This window comes from Pocillopora verrucosa, chromosome 4 (assembly GCF_036669915.1).
Source record: "Pocillopora verrucosa isolate sample1 chromosome 4, ASM3666991v2, whole genome shotgun sequence".
NCBI lineage: Eukaryota > Metazoa > Cnidaria > Anthozoa > Scleractinia > Pocilloporidae > Pocillopora > Pocillopora verrucosa.
Genome location: NC_089315.1, coordinates 16,448,726 through 16,464,707, shown reverse-complemented (window position 1 = coordinate 16,464,707; position 15,982 = coordinate 16,448,726). Strand labels below are relative to the sequence as shown.

Below are 15,982 nucleotides of genomic sequence, written 5' to 3'. Positions count from 1 at the left end.
GCTCATCGTAAGGGAAAGTTAAAAAGTAAAGAATTAAATCATATTTGAGCTGTGGATAGTAAAAAAAAGATAATTAATAGGCCATATTCAACGCGAACAAAGCCCCTGTTTTAAAGCGAAGGCAATCACAAGGATTTTGACGTGATAAGGATTTTCACAAAAATAGTTTCGCACTTAGCCTCATTTTACAGGTGAGATTTTTGAAGTGAGGTGAAGGTCTAATATCTATGTAGTTTAATATTCACTGTTTTAAATGGAGTCATCTACAGGGCTTATTATAGGATTGAAATAACATCTTTACACCGCATCTTGCACCTATTGATAATAAATCCTTCTGGCTCTCATGTAGCTTAGTGTCATGAAAAGTTTGCCATTTCAGACCATTTTCAGACGGCACTCGTTAAACGTAAATCCTCTTAGGACACAAATACTGTGTCATAATCACAGCATGATTGTTGTCTGTTTTGGATAAGCTATGGAACTTGTAAGTTGTTATAAGATTTCGTGTACTGTAATGATCATTCATTCGAACTCACCAGGACTGCGAGGTCGTTCATACGCTCTGTAGCCGAAGGAAGTCTTCCTCCCGTCGGGGCGTAGTAAATCGGAACGCGAACGGTTTTTACTTTATTGCTGAGAAACCCTACAGTTTGGTAAGAGAGTAACAATGGAAGTGGAAGGGGTGTTGTGAGAAAGGAGGGGGGGGGGAGAGAGAAAGACTCTTCCCTTCAACGGAACTCGCCTTCTCAAAACAAGAAACTTGGATAGAATGCGTGCGCACCACTTTCAAACTCAGGTGATTTACCGTCGTGGCAGTTACATGAAGAATATGATAATATATCTGTTCGTCACTCAGAAAAGTTCGCTTGTATAGAAATTAAATACAGGACAAGAAATGAACAAAATGTTCATTTCTTTGTAACGAATAAAAAATTAAAATTTTTATTTTTTTTGGCGTTGAAGTACTTGGGCCATGCAAAATTACTTGAGAAAAGGAATTATCATGGTTTCCATGGTGATATTGTTCATTTACTGTGCCCAAGAGCAAACATAAATAAGCGTCATAAGACCAAGAGATGGCGTTTTCTTCACATAGACTGATGACGAAGCCTTTCTCTTCCGAATGTGTTCGTTACGTAATATCCTAAAGTGTCGATTGATTTCAAATAAACCCACATAGGGCTGATCCTTTCATGAGACAAACTGATTCTTCATTATCTCATTGATTGATCGAGTCCTTCAATTCTTTTGCTGATCAACAGAAAAAGTACGTGGAGTGCAGGACTTCGTTGATGTCAAAATCACCTGAAAGATCGTGAAAAATAGAAAAGAATTACAACTAGATCAGTCATTTTTAAAGCAGAGAGAAAAGCTCTCTTTTAATGATATCACTCTAGCTGTAAGGCCATCAGAAAATTTTCGGCAGGAGCAAGGATAGGGTGAGGTACATACAAAAAATTAGTGTAAGGAAAAAATAACCCCCTTCCTCTCCCCCCAGGTTAAAAAAAAAAAGGCGCGGGTGGCCCAAAGAGACACCTTCTCTTGAAAAAGAGTCGCGATGATAATCGCCAATGTTAAAGTCTATTGAAGAATCGTGATGGTGTACAATAAAACTAAGAAAAAAATCATCTCCAGAATGCTCATTTGCACTTGTATCAGGATAACTTCTGTGACGCCGTTCAAAAACTTACCAAGTTCAGGTCGTCCATCAAATGATACGCGCGTTCTTTCCACTTTTGAGTTTTTCGATTTCAACGGACGATTAAGCCTGTAACAAAAGTGTCTTGTTAATTAAGCGTCAAAATAAAATAAAACAAAACAATTCCTGTCCCAACTGCGAACAGTCCTTCCTTTTCGGAAGTCAAAAAAAGAGTTGATGTTAGTGCGTCTAATACAAAGAGTTCTGCGCGACGCGCAAACATCGATCTTTTTCCCTGAATTTTTTGGACCCGTGCGATGGACTTCGCCGAAAAGAAGGGAAAAATCGTAGTCTAGTCTCAATGTTACATGTTCAGCTAAGCAACGACAAGACAGCCACGAACACAACGGGTTAAAGCAGTTCTTCAGGCTGTAACCTTGGATTGATAAGATACTGCAGAGTAAGAGACGTAACGAGAAACAATTATCTTACTTCAAATTAGCATAATTCTTCTCGAAGTGGTTTTGAAGTTCCTCAAGAATGGGTTCCCTGTGGAGTGTGACAAACTGCTCGCGGCAAATCTGAAAATGGCAAAACAATTATCAGTTAGTCAATCAATCAATCTGTCGGTTTATTAATAAATCAGTCTGGTTGTCCGCCAGTCATCTTTCACTCAGTCAGTTAGTCAGCCAGTCTGACAGTAAGTCAGTCAGCTAGTCATTCTTTCACTCATTCAGTTAGTTGGTCAGACAGTCAGCCAGTCATTCTTTCACTCCGTCAGTCGACAGTCAGCCAGTCATTCTTTCACTCCGTCAGTCGACAGTCAGGCAGTCATTCTTTCACTCCGTCAGTCGACAGGCAGTCAGTCATTCTTTCACTCAATCACTAGGTTAGTCAGCCAGTCATTCATTCACTCAGTCATCAGTCAGTCATTATTTCCCTCCGGCAGTCAATCAGTCAGTCAGTTATTCGGTCGGTCATTCTTTCGCTCAGTCGGTCTGTTTGTCAGCCAGTCAATCTTTCCCTAGGGCAGCCAGTCAGTAAAAAAAAACAACAAATATGAATACCAATAAATTAACTAAATTAAGAATATACAACAATTTTAAGAGAGTACATTCTTTGTCTCAAAGCAGATGACAAACCGACGTATCCAAACATTTTTAGATAAACTCCTCCGATGTAAAATCTCCTTAAAAAAAGAAGCCAATGCAGGTACAACAGAATAGAACTTACAGAACTTGCTCAAAAGGAACTACATAGGACTAGCATGCACAGTAAGCAACCCTATTTATAAATAAGTTCATTAAAATCTACTCCTCCTCCTCGAGAGCAGTGAGAGTTTTGCAATGCCTTCAAATCCAACCCAACAAATAAAAGAGCCCGTTCATCTGGGTAACCTCTAGAAAATTTTAGTCCTTTGCGAGCAGCATTTGTGACCTAAGATTACCATTCCGAAGACATGTGGTGCTCTATGCTTGCATGTTCAGGCAGTTCTAACATGCGCATTTAATGAGTATACTTTATAGCTGTAACAGAGATTGATGCGCAAGTACTATTCCCGCAAAGATTATATTCTGAGATTCCCCTAAATAAGGTCTCTGCTTGGCTGTCACCTTATCTCCGTTTAACTTACTCGATTCATGACACCCACGTTGGCCGCATGGGTCCAGAAGCTGTCATGCACAGACGCGAAAGTCGACCCAGACCGCTGACAATACAGCGCGGTAAGCATCATGTGCGTGGAGTCTAGGGAATGAACGAAATTTGGCGGGAAGGCCCCGCGCTGTTTCCGCGAGTCGGGCGGAATATCAGGAAGCCCTTTCACTTTTAGCAGCAACCACTGAAGATTAGTTTTTATGGAGTGTCTAACAGGCTTTTTGCAGTAAGGTTGTCTGACATACAGTCCCAGGGGAGTGTACCAGTCTACATAGTGACCAACTAAGGCGATTTGTGTGGCTGATGAAGCAAACCAGTTCTGCAAGAAAAAGAATTAACTTGTAATTAGCATAAAAACATAAAATAAAATTATAAAAACCTAAAAGCTTACTAGAAAGTGTCTCTATTCCCTGGGTTAAATTAAGGACACATGAAGTAGATTTAAATCGACACTGTTTAAGCCTTTAACTCCCAAGATCTCATTAGTAATTCTCCTTACTGTCTGCCTTAAAATTCTTATGTTAGTTATGAGAATTCGTCGTTGGATCAACTAATAATCCCCAAATTGATACTCTTCTTTATTCTCATGACTGGACTGCTTGGTATTGTATTGATACAGTTGGGAGAAATTCAGTCTTGGTCACTCGTGGGAGACATCATGGGGTTAAGTAAGTCTCAGGATGTGGTCTCATCTATTTTTTGCCAACCTGAGACCAACTAAGAGTCCTTTACCTTTCATGATCATTACAACGCAGCTCAGTTAATGCAGTAACAGCCCAAGAATGTTTGCAATCCTCACGAAATGTTTCTTCGTATGGCACTGGACTTAGTTTGGAAAAATATTTATCAAAAACGGTAAAAATGGCACAAAATGGGAAAAAATGGTAAAAAAACGATAAATCACTGTTCTCTGAGTTCTGCATCTCACGCCAAGGCTGGGGAAAACAAAATCACTTTTCAATTCGCGTAGTGTTCACCAAGTATCTCTAAAACAAAACCAACCTGAATGGCACTTGCTGCTGTAAACATCTCTCCGATGCTGGCAAAAACCTTGTTCACCAGGTAATGAGAACATTTAAAAACCAGCTTCGGGTCCATATCTAAGTCTCGCAATTGTCTCTCGATCTGTAGTCGGCCGCCGACGAAAGTGACGCCGTAAACGATGGTCATCACTGTTTGTTTAACCACTTTGCGCGTGACTTTTCCTTCCAGGTCCTTAGCAATTTCGTTACCGTCGGCAGCGTCACGTGCTCGAGTTGCTTCGACAAGTTTTGCTACCTACAGGAGAGAAAACAAGTAATAGAACACATGTTGTGCAGTTTAGGGCATTTAGTCTGTTCTACACATATCAAGTTCCTAAACTCACAAACCAATGCTTCAATTTAAGTTGAAATGAATAATTTATATGGAGTGCCCAAGAAGAAAACCATAGTGTATGATCAGTCATAGGAAGAGTCTGAGAGAGAGAATCTAGAGAACCTTGAGAGGAACCATTTAAAACGAGAATGAAAAAAAAAATTGAACTAATAAAGGACGCTAAGTTCGGAAAAACAACCTGAGCCAAATTGGTTATTGGCGAGCGTTCACCGTAATATGCTAACAGCCTTAATGCGAGGCTCAGTGAGTACGCACCTTAAGCAACCCAAGACGGCAATGGAAAGGAAGACGTGGTAATACAAAGGATCAAATTAGTAGAGGAATAGCTAAGCAGGTGTACTTTAGAATTTTGTACATTTCTAAGCCGTACTCGTTACCACAACAACAAGAAATCAACACAGTTTCCGTGCTCTGTGTACGGTAAGCCAAACGGCAAATTATTCAAGTTTCTAAATGGATTTCAACGCTGTTCACATACGTTAAACTGAAGTTGAGGTGTGGCGCCGTTCGAGACGGTAAACAGTCAGCCATTTACGAAACTCGAACTATAAATTTAAATTCATTTTTGAATGGACGTCTTTTCTGGCGTTGCGGTCCCTAATGTCCATCCACAGACACATGACTGCCTTCACATATTATTTATAAGCTTCTGTTAAGACTTAACGCGATTAATGTTAAAGGTAGTTTTAACCGTTTTACTCCCATGACATCTGGACGGAATTTCTACTCATAAGTACTGAGAATAGAGACAAAAATATCACTTATGGGGTTATTAGTTCATCCAATACCAAATTCTCCGAAGTAACATCACGAGAATTTTATAGCAGACAGTAAGGAGAATTACTGATGAGATCTATGGAGTGAAAGGTTTAAAACAATCTTAGTTGGCGAAAGAACGGTTTGTTTTAAAATACCTCCTCGTAAACATCTTGAGGTCGATCAGCAGGCATCAGATTGACTTGCTTTGCGCCATAACTATCATGGCCCAGGGCAGCGTAGTGCTGCAAACCATTGCACGAGCCATCCTGGTGAACTGGCTGATGGGAAATATACTGCGCGGGGTCTGGGGACCGCATAGCGTCTACGATCTCCATGCAAGTGGCCAGCGTTTGCCACGGATCGTCCGCTGTCTTCCACCAGCCTCGACCCTGTAACGGGAAAGGAACGTTACCACCAAGGGCACAGATATGAAAAAATGCCTTATCTGAACATCAGTGTCAACTCTCGCTAAAGTGGAGAGAACCCTCTAAGTTCTTCTCGGCTTTCATAGAACCAAACAATAAGCAAAAGTAAAAATAAAACAAAACCAATGTAATCCTGGATTATTATGAGCACTTATTGAAATTCGCTCTCATTATCATTTTTCAGGAAAATATACATCACTTAAAGTTGTAGAGAATTTGCCATCAGATCCTAAAAGCTCATTGAATTTCGAGACGACAGCTTCTTTATCAACGTCCGTTACAGCTGATAGGTTAACTTTCACTCTCGATAACCAATCAGAATTCTTCTCTGCTCTTGGTGTATTTACCATCAGAGGGTTTTCAGCAGAATCCACTATATCATCCATGATCTCATTGGCGTAATCCAAACGTTCTTGCAAAGATGATTTCTTCTTGGCACCGTGCAACGTCACTAAATGTATTTTGAGCCAGTCCAGGCCCTTCTCTCCCAGAGGAACTCCTTTAGCGAACTGAAGCATTCCTCTGCTTAAGTCATCCCCTTAACAGAGACAAAGTTAATAAAATTGAGGTTAAGAAGGAAAACGCCCACAAACGAAATGATAAGAAGAAAAATAATCGTATCAATAAAATCTGGTATCAAAGCCTTGATACCAGACACAGAGATTGTTCGAAATTATTGATGCGGAGGAAAAAATTCACCGTCTATCTTATTCAGTTTAACCTTTACACCTTACATCAGTAATCATATTCTCTATACTATTCTTTATACATTTCCTAAGGTGCTGAAAAGGAGAATTTGTGAAACATTCAACAGCTTCGTCAAATGGTTTGATTCAGGGATGATATGGTAAGCAGAAATTAGAAGCCAGTCTGTCTTAGATTTAAGGGTTAAAAGTACTTTTCCAATGGACGAGTGAAACCTGATGCGTTTCGAACCCACAAGTAAAGTATGCGATGCAGAAAATGACCCAAATGTATTTCGTAACGTACAAAAGCAGAATCAGTACTCACCGACATGCGCACAATGTGGGGGAATGGGATACACTCTTCCTCGAAAATCCAGATTGATTGGCAGCCAGAACACGTGATCACGAAAATGATTTGCGACAGAAAGTTTATACAGCGCGGACATGCGCAGAGAATACTGTTCACGAGCCACCTTCTTGGCTAATCTCCTCTCACGTACCAATTTGTTTTTCTCTTGTAAATCGTCTGTCCTGAGGAATGAATGATACAGACTGTGAGAGGTACGATGTATTGAATTAATAAAACCTATTTACAAATATCTCATAATTCAATGAAAATTTCTAGTATGGTTCCACTTAGACAAAAGTTCATCCAACCTGCAAGTAAACATTTCACCCAGCAAAGGGTGAAATGAAAGGAAATGATGGAAAGCCTCTAACAGAACTTAATTAGGAGTTTCGTTTTTTATACTTTTTCAAAATCCGGAAACCAGTTTACAGTATTTTATATATTTAATTCAACATCAACAACTGGAAATAATTGACTCTCTAGAGAGATTATCGCATTATGTACGCGACTCTTGCACAAAAGGGTCTATTTTTTTTCTAAAAGTTTTCAAGGTTTCATTGCTGAAAAAACTGAAGAAAGTTAAAAACCATGTCAACAGTAAACTTTTCTTCAAAGTTAACCAAAATCTACAAACCAAACTTAAATTTACTCTAAGCCAAGGTTAACTCGACCATATTTTGAACAACCTGGCCATGAACTAACACTCACTTGGATGATATGGAATCCACTTCCGGTTGAATAACAGGCCCTGGCACTGCTAAGTCCTCGTTTCCGCCGTTGTTGAACATGTGGATGGCAAGATCTAAGATTCGTTTGTTTGTTCTCCATGCACATCCTCCAAGAAAATTCAGCGAGTCAAATATGGCCACCAAATCCTCTTTGTTTGTCTTTTCTTCCAGAAGTTTGTCATATTGACCATCTTCATCGCCGGTGCTGCGAATGAGCTCAACTGTGAAAAAACCACAACAAATAATTGGTTTTTTTATCATTATCCTCAAACAGACAAATCAACTTTGGGAATAGACTGACTTTGTCTCCTTCAGAGCCGTTGTTTAGTCTTGTTACGCAACGCGTTCTCTTCCAGGTGTGAAAGAGAGCGGTTGCGTGACGAGACCAAACAACGGTTGTGAAGGAGACTGGGATAGACTTAGACTGATCGATGAATAGCCTCCTCGCAGCCGTTAATCGGGATGTCACGATATGCTCCACCTATATATCTGAATATCTACTTATTTAAAATGTTTTCAATGTACTTAAAAGGGATGGTCATAAGAGTCACTAACATGGCAATTTTTGACGAATGAATTGATAAAATCATAATGTTTAGGAATATCTCAAATATTTTTCAAACCTGGTAAAATGAGGTAAGCCCCATCCTTGGTAGCACGCCAAGGCCGAGGTGGCACCAACATTGGCACTGAGGTTGTTTCCATGGAAATCTCCCCCTGCTTCGCCAGGTACCCCTTGAACAATTTGCAAACTATTGGATGAGGTTTCAACACTCCATACCTCTTGTCCATTTTAAATTCATACGTGTGATAAAAAGCTGGAAGCATCTTCTCAGGACCATTGTTGAAGAGATTTACATTGATTTGCGCTGTCTTGAGGAAGCATTCTACCAGTGAACAGCCAAACTGAGGAAGTATGCAATATTTTCATGTTGTTATTAATTGATAATTGATAATAACTTAGAAAATAGCATCTAATACTCAACCCTAAGAGTCACCAGCATCTAATTTCTCCTTACAGTAATACTGCTGAAGCATTCATTAAGATCATGAGAATACAGGAAATGATTCCCAGCCTACAAAGCTTTGATTGTTCAACAAATTCTCCTTGTCAGTAACAAAGGAAATGTATAGAGTAGAGTATGGAGAAAATGGACAATGATGTTAAGGTGTAAAGGGTTATATGCCACTCAGGTTCAAAGTGGGGAAGGAGGCACTTAAACCCTTTAACTCCCATGAGTAACCAAGACAGAATTTTTCCATACAATATCAATACAATATCAAGCAGACAAGTGATGAGAATAAAGAAAAATATAAATTAAGGGAATATAAGTTGATCCAATACCAAATTCTCCAAACAAACATCATGAGGACTGTATGGCAGACACTAACTAAGGAGAACTACTAATGAAATATTGGGAGTTAAAGGGTTGAGTTTGAACAAGAACTCCTTAAATCAAAGGACTTTGTCAAGGAATGTATCTCACTGACCAGCCAGAGGATACTTTTGCCACTGACTGAAATTCATTGTAGAGAAACTCTCCAATGATAGAGCGTTCAGCTACTCCTAAACGTAGTTACTTATGATAATAATGCCATCAGTGTTTAGAAACACTGATTGAATCAATTCCTCTAAAGCTTAAAGAATTGTGTTTCATGTACATACCACAACTTTTGCTGCCCAAGGCCAGTTTGGAACATCCTGTTCCAATGATCCTCCAAGTGGTAACATATCATCCATCTCATCCCAAAACTCACGTGCCATCTTTGTTGCCATAACTTTTTCATCCATTAAATATGAGAAATAGTCAAGATATATGGCTTTCATCTGAAGATTAAAATAGCACATTAAAAAAAACCTAAACATTTCATGCTACTCAGCTTCTCTTGAAAACTTCACCAGACAAAACAAGCCAGCCTGCACCTTTGTGAAACACTTCTTGTTTTCAAAATCCCCTAATTTTTTGCAATTATTTAGTACTGATTATCACAGAATTTAGAAGCGAGATTATGGTGTCAAGAAATAGGAGAAAGTGCTTCCTAACAAATACACTGTAGATTCCATACTATCATGGGTCTACTCTGAAATCTGAATTAAAAAAAGCCAAGGCATCAAAATTTGACCAGGGAATTCTGCATAACAGCTTGGGAATCATAAACAAATGATTAACTGTATTTTGCTAGAGGGCTTGAACTCTCATATTTGATTGAGTATTGTAAGTATGATTAACTCATACAGGGGCATAGCCAGCTTCTCCCCTTGTTGCACACGTAGGCCTGTACCCTAAGAAAGTTCAATTTTTTGTTTCATACCTTGCAAGACTCACATTCTAAAAGTTAAGCAGGAGGTAAAAAATTTTTGGCCTGGGCTTAGAGGTCCATAGGCTGGCCATTCCCCTGACATACTAAGTAAATCAGTTCAATGTACCTTGTCTAACATCCCTGACTGCACTCTGTGTTTCACAATGTATTTTGTATTGAGCACTGAACCTAATTCTCCACTGATACCATACAAAGGCACCCCTTCAATGCGCCCTTTGACATAAAACACAATGGTGTCCAAAATGATGTCTGCAAGCTCATCAGGTTCAAAGACTTGGAAGAATGAAGCATGCTTTGGAGGTATGCGATTTCCTGTGGAAAAATAATGAATCTTGTTAAAACCAATTGTCTACAAGTATGTACAAGTACCTAGAATGCTAGAGTAAATGCTTAACCCTTAAACTCCCATGAGTGATCAAGACAGAATTTCTCCTTACTACATCTAAACAATATCATGCAGACGAGTGACGAGAATAAAGAAAAATGTCACTTATGGGATTACTAATTTAGCTTTTCTCATCTCAGTATAGAGTAGAAGGGGGAGTAAAGAAGATTGTGTTGATTAAGTCAGCAGCTGTAGAGCAGTCCGTAAGTCTCACATATAATTTGATCACAAAAAAAGCATGAAATATAATAATTTAGCTAAATAGTTTACAAACAACTGCCTGAAAGTACATGTATGCTCTCATCTAAATATATGTATGGCATTTGGACATTGCATGTTTTGAGAAGCAAACAGTTTTCTGTGGGTGAACCTCAAGGAACACTGTGAGCCTCCTGCAACAGACATTGTTCAGGGATAGATTTCCAGGATAAATTTCAAGCTAAATGAAGACTGTTGTGATGATTGCCCTTCAAATATTTTCCCAGCATATGAAACCAAATGTTTGAAAACAGCTAACAGTATGGGTGAAATGGATATTGGCTTTTCAGAGCAACTTTACAAATGAACAAGTTTTTCTCTTCATCTACAACAACTGCAAAATGCTCTCTACACATGAATTAGCTCTTGTAGGAATAAGTTCATCATGTGGGATGTAAGTTTAGAAAATTGTATATCACAGAACAGCGAACAAAAAAATATTGAATGGATGTTAAAATCCTCACACCTCTTGAGTATCTGGTTTTGTACATTTCATTGTCAAAGGTCTTGATGAGGGCTTCCTTCCACTTGCTACGACAGTCCAAGAACATTTCCTTCAGCCTCTGGTTTTCTGTATTCTGTTCCTTGTTATCTTCAATTGACATGATTGGTGTGAATCCTGAAAGTTCCCTCGATATTTGTTCCTCAAAGAGCTCTTGAAGTCTGGATTCATCTAGTTCTCTTTCAAGTTTACCAGGGACACTTTTCAGTTTAATATCCAAGTTGTCCCTGTCAGAATACCACAATTTTAACAGAGATGGGTATCTGATCTGATTATGTGCTTCCTTAACAACTGGTTGGAAGTGAGGATCCACAAGTTTTATTGCATTAGAAACTCCCTTGGCCTGAGGTTCTGTCAGGCAGCATTTTATGAATATATTGTTGACATCAAATTCCTGTGGACAACACAAAGTATCTAAGTCACAAATGCTAGTAATAAATCAATCCCAAGCAATCAACCCCACAGCCCAGCTTTTGTTGTCATCTATCATAATTGAAATTGGTGTTTAAAAGCAGAGAAACACAAATAACATAACATTATGAAGAAACAACCTCTTGAACCCTCCAAAATACCATGCACTGTAGCACAAGTATTTGGTAAGTACTAATTTTTACAGATGTTTTGAGTAATTCTTATTCCAGAGAAGTTCCTGCACAAAAAAAACCCTGCAAAGTAAAACGATTCAAAATTTTCCATGTATCTTCAATCCAAAAAAATAAATAAATAAATAAAAAAAACTGGATGGGAATTAGGTGCCAAAATGCAATCTTCCTTTTCAAATTTACATAAGTATTATAGAATTGTCATGACCAAATTCCTACAAATGTACATGCAAGTGAACAGTGCTATTAACCCTTCCATTTCCAAGATCTCATGTTGTTACTTCACAGATTTTGGTATTGGATCAATTGATAATCCTCTCACTGATATTTTTCTTTATTCTCCTCACATGTCTGTTTGATATTGTATTATTGTTGCGAAGAAATTCTGTCTTGGTAATTCATGTGAGTTAATAGGCTAACACCTATAAAAAGTAATGCACAGGTATCGTACTAACGAATGTGAATACATGAAATCATATATGTGAACTGTGGTTTTTAAGAAATGAAGATGAAAGTGATCTTTGCAGTTATGAACACTACTTATAAACAGTAATTGTAAAAACAAAAGCCTAAAACAATTTATCCCATACAGGCCTGAAGTTTTTCTTAAGGCCTTATTTTTACTACTGCTTAAATAGTCTTCATTACTGCGAAGATCACTTTCATATTCAGGTATTGCACTGTTTGACTGAAGACACATGTACATGTAAGTACAAGTTGTATTCATTTGCTAACCTTTTGTTTCATTTCATCAAGAATTGTTTGCACTCCTTCTTTATTGCCATATTTTCCATAGCCATGTAGTAATGCAGCATATGTTCCCATGTCAGGTTCTAGTCCTTCAGTGTTCAATAAATTCCACAAAAACTTGATGCTCATGATGTTGCCTTTCTGAGCCCAACCATGAAGCAATTTGTTGAAAGTGTCAACTTCAAACCTTTTACCCATTCGCAAATATCTGTTGAACAACTTTTCAGCTTCCTTAGGCTAGGGAGTGAAAAGGACACTGATCAGTACATCCAAGTATATTGAAACCTTCAAAACATTTTATGCCAAAAAAAAAAATGATATACCAGTATGTAGATTGTGTAGTTTGCTGTGATATTTTTCATCTTACCTCAAATTGACATTTAGGAATGATCAGTATGCACATTTTAAGGCCCCCTTGGACACATTAATTCTAGCTGACCAACCAGTCAATTTGACAACATATACAGACTGTACAATTTTTAATTCCACTAAAACAGTAGCCACAATTTTGAAATTATGGATCTGATTGGAAATACACATGTAGTATTATTGCAGTATATGATCCCACATCAGGTTTGCGTCCTTTGTTATTCAACAAACCACATGAAAAATTGATTTTTACACACAGTACATAATGTTTCTAACTGTTCTCAAATGAAACAGAATGTTGATTAAAATTAGAAGGAGACACCCTTGGTTAAAACAGAGGGCAAGCAGTATCAGAGGGTGAGTGGTCTAAAAGTAGTCACAGTCAAGTCTACTCTCAAGCTCAAAGGCCAACACTGTATGGGTTTACTCCAGTTTCTGAGGTGCAAAACAGAAAAGGGTTTTGCTATTCTCCCTGGATGGGATGCCAGTGAATTTTAAATTAGCCAACATATCATTAGAGGTTTTCCTAACAAGTCCCTAGCATCCATAAACTGAATACTTCTTGGCGGAAACAGGTACCGTAGGACTAAAGAATCTTTCCCACAAATACTAAACCATGAAATGAAAACATGATGTTGACCCACTCCTTCCAAACTCAGATGCCAAGCAAAGTAACTGTCAGATACCTGAGTCTCCATCAAGAAGAATTACAAATTCAAACTCTGGTTGACAACTTACTTTTCCAAGGTAAAGGTATGCATCCATTTCAGCCAAAGTCTCCTCTTTGAACAATCTTCCTCCTGGAGTTCCATCTTTGTATTTTGCAGGTCCTTCAAAATATTCTCCAGGTGCATTTCCATAGAGAGGTTTTGCCACATCCCCTTGTACTTCCACATTGCATACATGCTGATCAACGCTGCCGTCAATGTCCTCAAATTTACTTTGTTCATGGAAATGTTCCTCTGCTTCAATTAAAACAACCTCTGGACTATAATCTAAAGAGTGAGTTTCATTATCATTAATTACGCCACTCACTCGAGAGGTTGTCGTTTCCATAATTTTTTTTGATGGATCAGATTTCTTCTTTGCTTTTGTATTGTTTGTTCCACTGAGCTGTCCTTTTCTATTTGTAACTGACACTTGATCCACTTTCTTTTTAGTGTCAAAGTCATCTTTACTCACATTTGGCCAAACAATATCAGTGCTTTGTCTTCTTGATTTTGCTTTGCTACTCTCCATTCCCTTTATTTTCTTCATTACAGGTAATGTTAATTTTGAAGCTGAACTCAGCTGATTTTTCACTTCATTACTGATTTCTTTGATAATGTTCTCATCTCCATTTGATTTCACAGTGTCATTCACTATTTTTACTGCCTCACTTTTCTTCACATTCTTTTTCTTTGTGTTATTTCCTGTGGCTTTAATTTTCTTCTTTGTGTGTGTTGGCTCGTTGTCAGTCGAAGACTCATAATTTGTAACCTGGATGGCATTTTGTTGTTGAAGAGGATGTGCTTGAGTAGTAAACAGGCAAGTAAGCAGCTGATTACTTGACCTTGGCCCTAACAAGCTTTTCTTCAAGTTCCTCTTAGCTGCATTTAACAACATTAGACAGAGAAAGGTTAAAATGTACCAAACATAATACCACATCATACAAGTACAGATATCCATATTGATTAATGTATTTGCACTTGAGGAACTTAGGACCTCTATAGGACACTGTTGTTAGAGATGTACAATAATGTATGCGTAGTTGGTTTAAATGCCAATATTATCGTTAGCCAGCACATTATTAACAAAAGTGCTATTTAAATTCATGTAATAACAAACCAATGAAGTTATGAATTACAACCACTTCACACTAAAATTAAACCCGGAGACAGAAGTAAATCTTCGCATCCAAAAAGACACACATGTAATCATAGCGTAATTGCAAAGTAAGTGGTGTACAACATGTCACGATCGAACTAACACGTGGGACTGACACGATATTATGCTTATTCTGATTAAATTCTGCTGTGATACAAAATAAATTTGCTTAGCTCCACGGAAGTCTCCATTTCGTAATCGTTTAATTCACATTGCTTCGATTGGCACAAACTAGTCAGTAGTAGTAATGTAACGCACAACCAAGCTGCCAACACGTGAGGATTGAAACACAAGAATATTCTAGTCTACAGAATTCTTACCTAAACACGTAGGTGCAAACTGTACGTTGTGATGTAGTAAAAAACAGGAGCTGAAGGAACTTCTTCCTGTCAATAAACGCTCCAAGGAATAACCTGCACCAAAAACTGGCCGATGTCGACGGCAAATCTGCAAAAACGCCATATTCACTCGCCATTTTCCATTCTGAGTCCGCAATAGCGATCAGTTGGGTATCAAAGTAATATATAAGTACGTCATGTACGAGAACGCACGCAATCCCGGTAACTGTAAGTACATATGGCTAAGTACTTGTAGAATCGAGGAGGAACCCCCGAAGTACAGGACAATTTTATAAGAAAATTTTCGTAGTGCTAAAAATTATGCAGCTGGCTTGTGCGAGTTAATTTTGCAAAACCGCTTCGAAAATGATAAAGAATTCAGAATTCACAAAATAAAATAACTTCAACCCTGGTCTAGATAGAAGTGCTCGGAGTTGGATTTGGTTGGTTGGTTGGTTCGATTTAAAGATTTTTCCCTAAGAATCCAATGTTACTTTCTAACTAAATCAAAGCTGCCACCACTTCTTTTTCTCTTCTCTGAACTTTGCGTCCACTCAATAGACAATCAACCACATTTGTTTTGAACAGCTGTACTGCAGCAAAGTTCCACGTGAAAATCTCATGTATTAAGGGGCACAGTTTTTTCTTCAGTGGGATTTAAACACCAATGACTCTATTAGCCTACATGTGGCCGTTCCCTCCCCCTCAGGGTGAAACGCTTCCGTGTCACCTTAAGGGAGTGGGAGGGTACGGTTACACGTAGCTATAGGTTACGAGTACAAGAGGGAGATTTACGGAGTAAATCAAAGCAATTTGCACGGTTGTTTCGAATGTCCAAAGTAATCTGGGATTACAGTGGTTTTGTTTGACTTTGCTTTCCGATTGGTCTAGAAAACTCGTGCCGCCCTCTCAACCAATCAGATGCTTAACCAAAACCAACCGCGAATTAGTCACTCGCATTTTCTCGCCCT

The 15,982-nt window shown here is 38.4% G+C and overlaps 1 protein-coding gene across 1 annotated transcript; it reads right to left on the bottom strand.

The window, feature by feature from the left end:
• Positions 1–955: 955 nt before the first annotated feature.
• Positions 956–15,149, bottom strand: LOC131788512 (DNA-directed RNA polymerase, mitochondrial). Its single transcript, XM_059105601.2, has 16 exons — positions 14,994–15,149; positions 13,546–14,396; positions 12,424–12,675; positions 11,051–11,480; positions 10,048–10,253; positions 9,286–9,447; positions 8,243–8,525; positions 7,600–7,840; positions 6,868–7,073; positions 6,204–6,394; positions 5,587–5,820; positions 4,298–4,573; positions 3,273–3,614; positions 2,132–2,220; positions 1,692–1,768; positions 956–1,305 (listed from the first exon to the last, which is right to left on the bottom strand). The coding sequence occupies exons 1-16, from the start codon at positions 15,133–15,135 to the stop codon at positions 1,256–1,258; spliced, it is 4,032 nt and encodes a 1,343-aa protein (XP_058961584.2). The 5' UTR covers positions 15,136–15,149; the 3' UTR covers positions 956–1,255.
• Positions 15,150–15,982: the final 833 nt, after the last annotated feature.

What these genes read in the sequence shown, in the direction of transcription:
- LOC131788512 (XM_059105601.2), bottom strand. Translation starts at nt 15,135, where the DNA reads ATGGCGTTTTTGCAGATTTGCCGTCGACATCGGCCAGTTTTTGGTGCA. An exon ending in CAAAACCAGATACTCAAGAG is followed by an intron (nt 10,254 to 11,050) that starts GTGTGAGGATTT and finishes ATTTTTCCACAG; the next exon opens with GAAATCGCATACCTCCAAAG. An exon ending in CAGCAGCAAGTGCCATTCAG is followed by an intron (nt 3,615 to 4,297) that starts GTTGGTTTTGTT and finishes TTTTTCTTGCAG; the next exon opens with AACTGGTTTGCTTCATCAGC.